This window comes from Poromitra crassiceps (assembly GCF_964638095.1).
Source record: "Poromitra crassiceps genome assembly, chromosome: 20".
In the NCBI taxonomy this organism is placed as follows: Eukaryota; Metazoa; Chordata; class Actinopteri; order Beryciformes; family Melamphaidae; genus Poromitra; species Poromitra crassiceps.
In genome coordinates this window covers 22700060-22714916 of record NC_139637.1, presented here as the reverse complement: position 1 = coordinate 22714916, position 14857 = coordinate 22700060, and the positions used below count along the sequence as shown (strand labels likewise).

The window sequence follows — 14857 nt, the reverse complement described above, 5'->3', positions numbered from 1 at the left end:
CGCGATTGGCCTGCTGCCAGACTACATATCTCTCCTTCAGTTAAAAAACATAGCGGGGGTGTTGACTTTGGCCAGGCTCTATTGTCAGCCAGGAACAAGTCCCCCTCTCCTCCACTTATACTCCTCTCCCTCATCTCCCTCCCTTTCTTCTGAGACCAAAGCAAAGGTCTGATGATGATGGTGTGTGTGTGTGTCTGTGTGTGTGTGGGTGGCTGTCTGTCAGACCAATGTGAGCTCAGCTGGTCTCCACATGCAGATAAGCCTCTGAAATCCCATCCCAGCTCGCGCCCTTTGGGAATTCCGTGCACGCTTTGGGGTTTGGTAGACGGACGCTGACTCGCTGACTCCCGTCCGTCCGCAGGGGGAAAGAGCGAGATACTGCACAGGCATCTGCGGCGAGTAGGGATGTACAATATTTTGGCAATCATATCGGTATTGGCCGATGTTACTATTTTTTTTATATACCGTAAATTCCGGACTATAAGCCGCACCTTTTTCCCCGTTTTTTGGCCTTTTTTGGCCCCTGCGGCTTATATAACGGTGCGGCTTATCTATGGATTTTTTCAAAAAAAAATAAAATAAATCTCTCTTTTTTAGCACTCTTTCTAACTATAAATCCACTTCTGTTTTAATTTCCTCTCTTGCCCTCTTTTCACCACACTGTATGACACTGTATGACACTGTATGACACTGTGTGCACTGTAAATAACAACACAGGTGGTGTTGTGTTATGTTGTTTTGTTGAAATGTTAATAAATGGGAGCATTACATATGGTAATTAAACATTAAAACACAATAAAAAAAAAAAAAAATACCATTAAAACACCCGCGGCTTATAGTCCGGTGCGGCTTATATAAGAAAAAAATAGTCAACTTTGCAGGTGCGGCTTATACACCGGTGCGGCTTATAGTCCGGAATTTACGGTATATCGATTAGGGGTGTCAAAATGTATCGTTTAATCGATGCATCGCGATGCGGACGTGTGAATCGAATCGTTGACCGATGAATCGTTGAATCGTTTATGTTGACATTTCTGTTGACATTCAGATTTTAAAGCACTTTCTAAGTAAAAAAGGGACTTGATATTTATCTGACTGCTTGTATTATTAATTGATGAAAAAGTAGCCATGTGCAGTAATAATAATATAGAAAATTGAGAATTTGATACTTGGAGCTGCAATACTTTGAGCTGTATTGAGATGCATCGTGATGCATCGTGGAATCAAATCGAATCGTTGACAGATGAATCGTAATCGAATCGAATCGTGAGGCCAGTGACGATTCACAGCCCTAATATCGATATCGGTCCGATGAGTAAAGTAACAGCAATGTTAATATCGGTTATTGGCCAAAATGTTCTTATTGAGAGGAAACAAATACAATGCAGTGAATCTATGATTTATGGGCTTTTCCAAATGTTTTGGAAAGAAAGAAAGACATTACTTTTTTGAATTCATTTTTCAGTATGTGCAAAATGTGTTTATCGTAGAAACTTGTTTTTACACAGATCGGCCATAACAGCAATGTTAATATTGGTGACCCAGTATCAGCCAAAATGTTCATATCGGAGCATCCCAAACGACGAGCAGCAGCAGTGATGGCACGTCTGTCCCCGGCTCGCCTCCACCCGCCCGCCCTTCCTTCCTATGAGGTCAGCGCCGCCGGACAGACGGAGCGAGGAAAGGATGATCGATGGCCGTCCCCAACGCCGCTTGTATCCAAAACCTAATGATGGACCGCTCCAGATGGCTGCAGAACTCCTGCCAGTGCAAACATCAGCTCTCTGAGAGTTTACAGCTTGACTTGTCCTGCTTACGCAGTTTCCTGGTACATCATAACAAAGGGCTCCTTAGAACGGAGAGAGACTTGTCTGAATCGCTGAAACGCTCCAATGAGTGAAACGCATTAAAAAACGCTGGGAAAAGTTGTGCTGAAATATGAAGCGTGCGTGCACATTTCTATTTCGAAAACGCCCTGTCCGCTCGAATTTACAGTTCAGACGCTTCACATTGTAACGACACGACTTCAACAACTGTACTCAATTAGCCCCAATAGAGCACATTTTCTCCACTGCTGCATATTTAATTTATGATGCTTTCTTTTTTAGTTAACTGGTGAATTGCTAGGATGCCTGAGCTATTAATGTGGTTGTATTTGGTCGTTTTATTGCGTTTCGTGCAGACAGAGCAGCAGCAGCCACCTTGCCCACGGAGTCAGTCTGTCCTTGGCCGCAGCCTGGGTCTTTGGCAGTGATGTATGAGGTTTCCTGTTCTCGTGACGTGAGGAGAGGAGAGGGTAGACGTACCGTACGTTCGCCCCTCTGCTAAAAATAAGACCGCGTTTTAGGGGTCTGCACATGAGGTTCAAGCTGGGGTCAGGTAGCAGTCACTGTCACTGTAGTCCCTGCAGGGAGCCGTCAGGGGTGCAGCCTGGCTGCGTCCGGCACAGGACTCTCATATTCAGAGGATGAATGAAGTCAGGCAGATTTTATTTTTGTTTTATTGGATGATGACATTCTTTATTTTTGTTAATTTGACGAAAACTCAAAATGTCAGTTCAATTTTCACTGTTTATTTCATGGATGGACGCTATACACTACCAGTCACATGTTTGATCTCGAAAGTGTTTTTCTTTTATCTTAAAGACATTTTTATCTCAAGGTTTTTTTTAGACAAATATCAATAGTGAAGTTGATGTCTATATGCACAATTGCATTTGTGTTATTTCATCGTTTTGATGGCTTGAAAAAATAGTAAAAATAAAGAAAAATGGGCGTGTCACTCAAAACATTTGACTGGTGGTGCATTTGACTAAATATCCTACTGATCAACAGCAAGTAGGTCCATTTCTCTTCTCCTTGCTCAGGCAGGACACACTAACCCAAAGGTCACTGGGTCCTGCACCTCTCCTGAACTCTGCAGCAGACAGTGGCTCAATACTACATGCCTGCGTGCGTCGTCCACACAGTGTGGAAATAGTGTAGTGGAGGAGCGTTGGTGGTGGTCCTCTGGATCTCTGTATTCAATCTACTGAATGAGTGGGTGGGCTGTGCTGGGAGGGCTGTCTGGATGGCTATCGCCTTGGAAACAGGGCTTGGTGAATGGTTGCCACTTCAGCTGTTTGGCTGCTACACACAAGTATTTGGCACAGTAGGGAATCAGAGTGGGGGATGGGGACTACTAAGACCTTCCACTTGTAGAAGAGCTGACCGTATTGCTCCATGCCTTTTCTCTGACTAGGACTGGACGATAATTTCGACGTTATCATTTATTATCGTCTTTCAGTGGAATCATATCGTGATGATATATGACGATATTTTTAATATCGTCACAGTGACACACATTTCTGCTGTCTGAATTGATGACAAGCAAATTTGACTTAAAATCTCTCATGAAATGAGGTATGGTAGCAATATTATTTGAACATTTTAGATTTGTTGGACTTTAACACCTAACGGGTAACATCACCATTCGGTTAAAAGAGATGCACATTCATTTGATTATTTAACTTGATCTAGCATACTGTACATGCATACATATAATGTACATACATACATAGTGACGTTGAGAAAAATGTGATGTTGAGAAAAATCCTTATGATTATCATGATATTGATTTCAACCATATCGTCCAGCCCTAATACTGACGTTGTGGTTCATGTTAGCACCTGCTGCCTGGGACATACAGTACAGTACACTGGAGACTGCACATATACAGTCCATGCATCTTCATCTATCCATCTGCTCATGGCCCTCAGCATCATGCATGTAATTGAAGCATAAATGAGTAATCGCTGCTACAGCAGACATGTCAGTTCTGTGAAGCCGTTAGTGCAGAAGCGCGTGTTGGAGAATGTCTGAGGTTAATGCAGCAACAGCAACAGCAACAGCACCCTCTCAGATAGTCAGTAATGCGAGCGGTGTTGTTTATAGTGGCGGGCCGGGCCCTTTCAGAACAGAAAGCAGGCCTGTTTTAAGTATGAGGAACACAGCTAAGCTTTCAAGTGGAAATGAAAGCCTGGGCTTACGAAACAATAGTCAGGCTTTTTGAAGGCATGATTTTGGACGGGTTGAACTCACTCTGCACCCTACAAAAAAGCAGGAATTAGGGTTGGGTTACTGCAGATTACGGAGCAGCGTAATTCTGAAGTTATTTGGACGATGGAAAAATATGTGACATTAAGTGGATGAGTGCACAACCTTTTTTTTGGGGGGGGAGGACAGATAAGGTTAGGAGGTTGTACTGTAATATGGGCTGTTTGCCCCTGTCAAATATATTTCGGGGGCATTTTGGTTCATTTCCAGGGCAATTTTTATCAAATGTTGGGAAATACTTTAGTTGCACCTATGTAGCATGACGGACCAATCAATGACAACCAAGCATATTTTTTTTCTAAAAGTTTATAAACAATCACAGATGCCAAATGTTGCTATCTCAACAACACTGTTGATGGTCTGGCATGTTATTAATGTACTTGGCAAAAACATGAGTGAACTAGCTGGCCAGCTAGCTTGTGCTGCCTGTCACTGAGGTAAATAATGCTAGTAGGAGAAGGGGCGGGGGTTGTACGGAAGGCTAGCTGGCCATATTTAGTTACGCTTTGCAAATACAGAATAATGTTAAAATACAGAAAGTATTAAACTCTTTATTTTATGGGGGCATTTAAAAGCCCCCGTCACCCCAATTCCAAGGGCAATTCTAGATTTTTTAGGGGCATTTTGCCCCGAGCCCCCCTTCTAATTTCCTACCCTGCGAGTCTGGCTACACTCTGGAGGATGAGTAGTAGTCAGTGTGCAGGGAGGTAAGCTATTGTCTGAGTCTGCCTTGTGCTCTGAAAATAGGCTGGGTTGGATTTTTTGGGTAAGTGCTTGGCATTGCATAGCTGGGGGCACCTGCCTGACCCTGGCCTGCATTAGCCCATGGAGTCATCTGCCCATGTTGGAGGAGGAGGAGGAGGAGAGCCTGGCAGGGCAGGGGCATAGAGAGCCAAAGTGGTGGTACATCGCTTCCTGCTTCAGCACTGTACCAGAGATTTTCATCCGCCATTTATTTTCCCATCGACATTTCATAAAATGCTTATAAAAATAGTTTTACTTGTTCAAACCAAACGGTTCAGCTATATTTAGAAACAGGAGAAGACTGCATAACATTTCAATCGGACCAAAAAAACAAAAAAAAAAGGATTTAAAGAACATATTTTTTCAATGTTTTTTTTTTTAAGTTTTGGTCCGAGTGAAATGTTCTATGGTCTCTCCCAATTCTAAATATAGTTGAACTATTTGGTTTGACCAAGTAAAACAATTTTGATAAGCATTTTACGAAATGTCTATGGAAAAATAAATGGCGGATGAAAATCTCTGGTACAGTGCTGAAGCAGGAAGTGACGTTCACTTTGCCTCTCTATTAGGAGGAGATCACGACGCAGCTAAGAATAACCCATGCCGAGCAGAGCGGGCCTGCTGCTGCTCAGCCGAGCCGAAGGGAATATGCCCAGGGGATCCATCCCGCCCCCCGGCTCCAATCAGCCATTCAGCCTTGCAATCCGGCCTCAATTAGGCCACTAAAGCAATCAATATTATAACAAAAATGCTGTCATCCCTCCAGACGAGGAAGTGGCTCTGTCACAATGGGGCCCTCAGACACACACGGGACGTCCCGTCTCCAATCCTTCTGTTCCCCCCTCCTCCTTCACCCCCCCTTCCCCCCCATATCCGCCCACCCAAACAGCCCATTCTCTATTGATTAAGCCCTCCTTGCTGGGTGTTCAATGTAACTGGGATGAAAGATACTGAAGAGTGTGAGAACGAGCAAATAGCGGATTGATATCAAACAGTCTGTTGATTACCGAGCATCACTTGAAGCTAGCATCCACAGGCCGCTCTACAGCTGTTCCCATTCGTGTGCTGCTGCTGGCACAGCGTTATGGCCTGATTCCTTCCCCCCGGTGGGCTTCCCTCTGTGGTGCGCCCCAGCTGGTGGAGGAGGGTTGGGGTGGAGCCACGGCCGTGTTTTAGGGGTCACTACCTGGACCCCGTGTTGTTGGCTCGCTGCCTCTCTCTCCTCAGCCTCCCACCTGCTCGTTAACCATGCAGGCCACCAGGCCCCGGCATCCGCCCGCGCTCGCTCGCCCTCCCAAACACAGCCCCTCTGGGGCATCTGAGCTCAGCTGCATCGCTCTCAGCCATCCAGACAGAACCAGCGATGGAAATGTGGACATTTTATTCAGGATGATGTCACATGCGTTCAGACCATCTAGAGATCATATTTTCCCCCAAAGAATGTCACGCATTTCGCATTTCACCATGATTATAATGCCAGCATGTAGAAGAAAATGCTTTCTCCCTATTTATAGGGATGTCACAATACTAGAATTTCTACTTCGATACCGATACCCAGGAAAATATCGATACTCGGTACAATTTTTGATACCACGGGAAGGGGGGGATGACGACACATCAAGAAGCATAAAAATAAAGTTAGACAGATGGACGGACAGATGCACACTTCTCCATAATCTAGGCTTGATAAAACTTTGAATTTAGACAGCAGATTAGCCCTGCTCTAGACATCAGAACACATTTAGCTTGTTGAAGCAACAGATACCCACCAATGATAGGGAGGGAAAAATCTGTGATTTTTCATTCAAAGAAAGCACTGATGGTATCGAAACTGTTGCAAATGAGTATTGTATCCGATTCAAATTTTCAGTATTGATACTTTTCGATACTTTTGACAAGCCTACTCCCTAAGCCAAATCACTCCTGTCATTGAACCTGGTCTGTCAGCATGTGAATGCAGTTTAGGATGCTAAAGAGAACCAGAGGTGTTGTGTAATCTGTAATGGCCTAGTAAACAGCACCTCCGCCTTTCCCCTGGACGCCGCGTCAGCACGTCCACAGGGCCAGAAACCACCGGAGCCTTTTCGCTCGCTCAGCACAATCCCACTTTATGATGTTTTCACACCGCTCCTTAACGGCCCTGTATTCCACGTCACATAAATGATGCCAGACATAATCCTGTGAACTAGCTGCTGCATGTTAGCGTCAATCTGCCCAAACTGGTTATTACTGTATAAACTCGTGTTGTGAGCTTTACCGTGCTGTTTTTATTAGCCATGAAGAAGAACAAGCATTAATGACTGTTACATCTGAGTCATCCCGCGGCCAATCAGCAGGTTTACTGCCGTTTTATAACAGGAAGTGTCTTGACGAGCGTTTAATGGTGATACTTTCATTGATTACTCTCTATGGCAGGATGCTCTTCACATCAAAGCGGCCTTGTGGTGAATCGTCTTATTATCTCGTTAGCGATGCCGGTGTGAGTAAGGGTCAACTCACGACACAAGCACATCGGGGGGGGGGGGACCTCTGCGGTCCATTTAAGGGGATGGTTGTCATGGTTACGGGCCCTGGGGGGGCGCTGCTGTGTGCATCCATTATGGGAGGCGTGTGCAGTGGGATAGGGCGGTGGGGGTTAGAGCCCCCGGGGGGAGGGGGGAGGGGGGTCGACGGGAGCAGCTGTCCCGAGAGCCCGCCTCCGTATACACACACCAGGAAAACACATCTGGGAAGCTAACAGCTACACGGGCTCGCACCGCGCCCCGCTAGGCTGCTGCGTTAGCTTAATTCCTTCAGCAGCGCTGTAGAGGAGAAGCAGCTAGCCAGCAGCTAGTCTGAGCCCCAGCCTGAGCTGTAACTGCAGTGTTTCCCCCTAGAACATTTTTCAGGCCTGGAGGGATTTTGAAACGTACCCCGACCGCAACGGTGGGGGCCCTCGCTGGCGACGCTAAACTTTTAGCTAACCTGTTCGCAGCTATGTTCGCAATGACACCCCCAAGCATCATCATACTATTATGGGATGCGATGCGAACAGTTGTATTATGGGATGTGCGTTTCCCAGGCAACGACACACGTTGACACGTTTTGGAACAGTGCTGCACGCTGGCACAATGCTCCTTTGAATGATTTGGCATCTTCTATTACTGTCAACACCAGTATTGTTGTATTGTAATAATATGCCATAAAGTTTTGTTTTGCTATTTTGCGTCGTTGGCCTGGCGGGCCCACCAGGCCTGTAGAATGGTAGGGGAAACACTGGTAAGATTGCACATTTGACTGGATGAAAGGTCTCCATCTCCAGTGTGGCTTACCTTCCATTGTTTTAGAACATATTAGGGTTCTGTTTGGGGTTTTGAAGGCTCACACTGATACTAAAGTTGCCAATAGCTGATATTTTGTCCCAATATTCAGTATCTTAATAGATTGACTTTTTCATGTCAAAAACAAAGTATCCAAAATGTGTGACTCATTAGCCAATGAACAGCCAGGGACGGGTCTCGCGCTACTTTTGATTGAATGCTAAAATAAAGCTGATAATGTACAATTTGATTCTAAAATAAAAAAAACCTTTCAAAGTACAACACAAACTGTCCATTTTGCTGCAACTCGACAGTGCTGCTTAATCCAGAACCTTACTTCCTGGAACTCTTGAGAGTAAAAAAATTGGCGTGAATGGAGATGTCGCGACTCTTCTATATACACGGCTCTGGTTTCGACACACGGGAGAATAGATTAATAAATATGACATTTGAAAAAGCAGTTGGAGTGGGTCTGCTCGCTGCTGCTGAAAGGCGTGGGCAGAGTAAAGCCTCCCTCAAAGCGGGGCCCCGTTACACTCTGCGTTATCACATATTAAAAAGGGCTGTTTTCAAAAAATGACATCAGCTATGAAAACATTATGAGTCGTTCCCGCTGCAAGATTAGCCTTGGGTGTGGTGGGGCGGAATGGTGTTCAGTAGGAGATCAGTTGAGGTTAGCATAACATACAGCCATATTGTGGAGTAAGTGTGGTATTGATTATTTAGGTAATGGCTGTTTCCATTCTGCATGAGTCTTTTGACAGATTCCCCCCCCCCCCCCCCCTCTGGTCTGGTGGTGTATTACTACCCTCCCGCCTCTCTCTTCCATTTAGAAGGAGATGGTGAGAGTAGGCTTGTGGAGGGGGAGGAACAGGAGCGCACGTGCGCACGTCCTCCTCCGTCCACCGGAGCTGCTGCAGCCCAGCCAAGCAGGCTAATCCACCCAAGGCCGGGCGATGATAGGAGAGGGAGAGAGAGAGAGAGAGAGAGGGAGAGATGATAGAGAGATAGCAGAGTTTTATATCCTGCCAGCCATGGCTGATATTCACCGGTTTCATGGTGAGACAGTGGGCGCTTCCATGACACCCTCCCTCCCTCCCTGTTTCCAGCTGCCGGTTGCCTGTTTCTGCCCAGTACCGTTCATAGCGAAAGAGACTGAAAATAATCATAATTGTTGTGACTTTGTACCTACCTATGTCTTGTAATGGAGCCCCCCAGCACAATAATTTCACACGTGCATAATTGTACAACGGAGTGACAATATCTTGAATCTTGAAAGAGAGAGACTGCTAAAGCTCCGGTCAATGACCAAATATAAGAGTTCCGGTTTGGACGTTTAGCCTTCAAAATAAAAGCGGCCGCTATACAACCACATACTACTTGTTTTAGCCATTTCAGCTCAAATAAGCCCGTACAGTACGAGTGAATTGGCATTCACCTCGTTTTTGTAAAATATCGCCGCTATGCAACCACACAACCTTACTATTTTAGCCGTTTTTTCCGGATATACGTTCCCGCTCTTTTGAGCGGGGCGCACCTCCTTGCTAGTGAAAAAAATTTAAACAGGAAATCGACAACCGGCTACCGCTGAGAATCATGGGAAACGTAAGTCCAGGAAAAAGGTGAATATGCCACAGATATTCTCATCACAGCACCATCTCCTCTCTCTCTCTCTAATGGAAAGCATGGATGGAAACGGAGAAAGAAACAGGGGTGAGAAAGAGAGAGAGAGCTCCGCTTATATGGGGAGGGGAGGTGTTACAGAGAGAGAGAGTGCTGAGGGGCGCTATATTATAGATCATATTTACACACTCCAGTGAAACCATGAGGTCCCAGCGGGAAGCGGGAAGCGGTAAAATGGGAGGATGGGCGGCAGACAGAGATAGCATATCGAGGTGGTGATGGATGACAAACCTCCGCTGAGTCTGACCACAAATCCACACATAATCCAGCCACTCCTATTGACATGGAGCCATCAGATGAGTGTTGGGGCGAAGCCGCCCTCGTCGCTGAGAGGAGTGCTGTCTTTTAGGTGGTGGTGTTGTAAATGAGTCACACGTCCTCCAGGGGGCGCAGGCTGCTGCCGATGCTGGGTGTGGTGTGGTTTGGGCGGTTTGAGTGCTGGATAGGTGGATGGGGGTTTGTGTCTGTCACTTGTTTTTGACTGAGCTGAGCTGCTCCCTAGACGGCGTCTCAGTCACTTAACACTGAGCTCAGTCAGCACTACACCCACAACCCGTGCTCCAACATGTTTCGGTTTGGCTCCACCGAAGCTCATCTGTCACTCACAGATTGATGGACTGTCTCCTCGTGCTTTGTAAGGACGGGAGAAATCTGAAACAGATTGTAGCACAATAAACAAACAAACAAACAAACGAACAAACATCAGTCCAGTCAGGACAATTGAGTTTCTATCAGTCATGCATAATGTATTACTATCCATGCACTGACAATTTCTCATGCTTCTGTCTTTCAGGGCAAATATTGATGAGGTGGAGACGGAGGTTGTGGAGATTGAGGCGAAGCTAGATAAGGTAAGACGGTTGCACCGATTGCATGTTGTGCATTACAGTTGTGTTGTTTACTGCTGTCTTCAAACTGACAGATTTATATCCATTTAACAAGTTAGATGCCCCCGGGCACCGCACTGTCAGCATGTACTTCCTGGTGCACCCTTTACTTCCTGGTGCAGGTGAGGCCAGGAAACATCAGATGAGTAGTTCAACAAGCGGTGAATTGCTTCCTCATTTTAATTCATCTTCTATAAAAAGTACAAGAAAAGGCACTGCGAACAACGCGTTTCGCCTATTGGCTTCTTCGAACCTGAAGAACTACTCATCAGATTTATATTTATATATGTACAGTTTTGGTGGAAATAGATCGAGAAAATAATTGTCAGATGAATGATAAGTAATCGTATGAATTAATTAATGATAGTTTGTGTTTTGATTGTTTATTTCCCGATGTTTGATGTCCCGGTCGTTACTCCACCCCCTTTGCCGATCTGGGAGAGATGCAGACTAGCCCCATGCTTCCTCCGATACATGTACCTCACCGGCAGGACGTAGCGCGCGTGAGGATCACACACTTCCCCCCAGTTCCCCTCCCATCCCACTGACCAGAGGAGGCACTGGTGCAGCGACCAGGACACACCACATACCCTTAATCTGCCTTCCCACTCGCAGAGCGGAAGGGGCTCGAACCTGCGACCCTTGTAGTAGGCAGGGAATCAACCTCTGCAACCCCGACGCCCAATACGAGGGATACATCTATGGCAATTAAAGCGTCACAGTCTGGCCACAATCCACTCCAAAGAGATCACTTTACAAATACAGTGATTGACACAGTAACATGAGCTCTGAGCAATAAGCTTTCCAGACTTAGACACTAATCCCAGGCCTATACAGTGGTAGCACTGGATCAAAAGTGACCAGAATGGAAGTTTTGACTGAAATCTTTACTTTATATCGAAAATCTAAAAAAAATGGTAATGGAGTTGTACTCCACAGTCCACATGCTGTTACTATATCTTGTTGCTACAGACTCATATTTCCTACTAGAAACAACTTGTCTATTAATACTCCTGCTCACTCCCAACATGACTCCAGACTGCCTGTTCCCCCAATGCTAACGTCATACTGAAGGCAGTCAGCTATCTGCAGAACCAACAGTCTCAATGCTAACGTCACACTGAAGGCAGTCAGCTCTCTGCAGAACCAACAGTCTCAATGCTAACGTCACACTGAAGGCAGTCAGCTCTCTGCAGAACCAACAGTCTCAATGCTAACGTCACACTGAAGGCAGTCGGCTCTCTGCAGAACCAACAGTCTCAATGCTAACGTCACACTGAAGGCAGTCGGCTCTCTGCAGAACCAACAGTCTCAATGCTAACGTCACACTGAAGGCAGTCAGCTATCTGCAGAACCAACAGTCTCAATGCTAACGTCACACTGAAGGCAGTCAGCTATCTGCAGAACCAACAGTCTCAATGCTAACTTCACACTGAAGGCAGTCGGCTCTCTGCAGAACCAACAGTCTCAATGCTAACGTCACACTGAAGGCAGTCAGCTATCTGCAGAACCAACAGTCTCAATGCTAACGTCACACTGAAGGCAGTCGGCTCTCTGCAGAACCAACAGTCTCAATGCTAACGTCACACTGAAGGCAGTCAGCTCTCTGCAGAACCAACAGTCTCAATGCTAACGTCACACTGAAGGCAGTCAGCTCTCTGCAGAACCAACAGTCTCAATGCTAACTTCACACTGAAGGCAGTCAGCTCTCTGCAGAACCAACAGTCTCAATGCTAACTTCACACTGAAGGCAGCCGGCTCTCTGCAGAACCAACAGTCTCAATGCTAACGTCACACTGAAGGCAGTCGGCTCTGTGCAGAACCAACAGTCTCAATGCTAACGTCACACTGAAGGCAGTCGGCTCTGTGCAGAACCAACAGTCTCAATGCTAACGTCACACTGAAGGCAGTCAGCTCTCTGCAGAACCAACAGTCTCAATGCTAACGTCACACTGAAGGCAGTCGGCTCTGTGCAGAACCAACAGTCTCAATGCTAACGTCACACTGAAGGCAGTCAGCTCTCTGCAGAACCAACAGTCTCAATGCTAACGTCACACTGAAGGCAGTCAGCTCTCTGCAGAACCAACAGTCTCAATGCTAACTTCACACTGAAGGCAGTCGGCTCTCTGCAGAACCAACAGTCTCAATGCTAACTTCACACTGAAGGCAGCCGGCTCTCTGCAGAACCAACAGTCTCAATGCTAACGTCACACTGAAGGCAGTCGGCTCTCTGCATTTCTTCCTCGTCTTGCTGAACCATTCAGCTCAGGTTGCCTGAGATGTGACGTGGCGTAGAGCGTGGCGTGGCGTGGCGTGGCATGGCGTGGCGTGGCGTGGAGCAGGGCGAGACGGGACTACCCCCAACATTAGACTGTATTACGCTGGCTTTCAAAGCATCCGGTTACCCCCATAACGAGTCAGCCAGATGCTCCGCCCCTAACGCTCGTGTCACAAGTCCATCTGTTCCTTTTGACGTTGAATCACAGTACGTGTCAGTGAGAGCCAGGGTTAGTCACTCGCTCTGTTCACCAGCGCACTGTAGTCCGTCTTCCAATGAGCAATGACCACCAACCGTCTCTAGTCAAACATTCAGATGTGGCCCATTACCTTCATGATATGTGTATATATGGCCTCTCATGTCCATCTGTTTTGCTTCACTTCAGAGACAGGACAACTCACGAGATGACCCAACATGTAGAGATGTGTTGCAAAGATACCTCAGTGACTTAAAGTTTAATCTTCTTTGTATTCACCTTATTATTTGTCCATATCAGGACGCTTCTGCAAAACGTCATTTTGTAATCGTCTTTCCATTTTAGACCCAGAAGTAGATTACTCCCACCTTCATCATTTTTAGACTTGCCAAAAAGCTGTTTTCAAGCAAAAACACAAACCGTTTTAATGTTTTTTTTCGGATGAGAACGTAACATTCCAAATATGTGACCAGTTTATCAGAATAACGCCTATTTGGAAATATTTAACGAGCAGCGAGGACTGAGAGCGCTGGCTGTGTGACCAGTCGGACTAGCTAGTATCTGTCAACCCCTGCTGTACTGGCAGTGAGAAAACACTGTCGACGTGCTTTTGTAACTAACGTTAAATGCTGACCGGGTAACAGCCATCAGCTCCTCGCAGCAGTAACGCTATGAACATGTAACTGAAGTTGGCAGCAGTGTAGCTTCTGAATGTTGCCAAACTTCATTCATAGTTACGTTTTGTTTTGAAATTGGCTGCCAACTAGCGCTGAACCAGAATAACAAATACAATTGCGTCGAACACGGAAGAGAAAAGGTGGGCTAAGGTGAATAGCATCTAGATTTGACCATGTCTGCAGGTCTGGGATTGATTATTTGGGCTTGTTTTCTGTACTCTCTGCATGAGGGATTCTAATCCAATTGGAGAAAATTAGATTATGTAAGGGGAAAGCAATCGCAACAAGGAACTTACTGAGTCAATGATGCATGCCCTGCACTTCCCTCTGTGCTCTGATCTACATACCAAAACCCTCCAAGCACCAAACCACCAGTGTTCATCTTAAGGAAGTAATTTCTTTGTCACTGTGAGTTGTAATGTTTTTAAGGCATTTAAGGGTGTCTACATACAGGGCCTCCGGGTAGTGTAGCGGTAGATTCCCTGCCTACCAACACGAGGGTCGCAGGTTCGCGCCCCCGTGTTACCTCCAGCTTGGTCGGGCGTCCCAACAACAGGCACGATTGGCTGTGCCTGTGGGTGGGAACCCGGAATGAGGGTATGTGTCCTGGTCGCTGCACTAGCGCCTCCTCTGGTCGGTCGGGGGTGCGCCTGTTAGGGGCGGAAGGGAACCGGTGGGAATAGCGTGATCCTCCCACGTGCTATACGTCCCGCCGGTGAAGCTCCCCGCTGTCAGGTGAAAAGAAGCGGCTGACAACTGCACATGTATCAGAGGAAGCATGGTGCTAGTCTACGGCTCTCCCCGGATCGGCAGAGGGGGTGGGGCAGCGGCCGGGGCAGCAGGGGGAATTGGCCAAGTGCAATTGGGAGAAAATGGGGGATGCACACACACACACACACACACACACACACACACACACACAGTTGGACATTACAGTACAGCACACTGTACAGTAGCATGATAGCCCCCAACTGTCCAACCGCTAATCCTCTAACTTCC

The 14857-nt window shown here is 46.5% G+C and overlaps 1 protein-coding gene across 4 annotated transcripts in view; it reads left to right on the top strand.

Annotated features, from left to right (window-relative positions):
- Window positions 1–14857, top strand: part of acap3a (ArfGAP with coiled-coil, ankyrin repeat and PH domains 3a) — a gene marked incomplete at its 3' end in the record, with an annotated part of 84319 nt that overhangs the window by 25800 nt on the left and 43662 nt on the right. For all 4 annotated transcript variants that reach the window (XM_083656658.1, XM_083656656.1, XM_083656655.1 and 1 more), the window contains exon 2: window positions 10614–10671. In XM_083656658.1, coding sequence (XP_083512784.1) covers window positions 10614–10671 — 58 coding nt within the window. The remainder of the gene's footprint in view (window positions 1–10613; window positions 10672–14857) is intronic.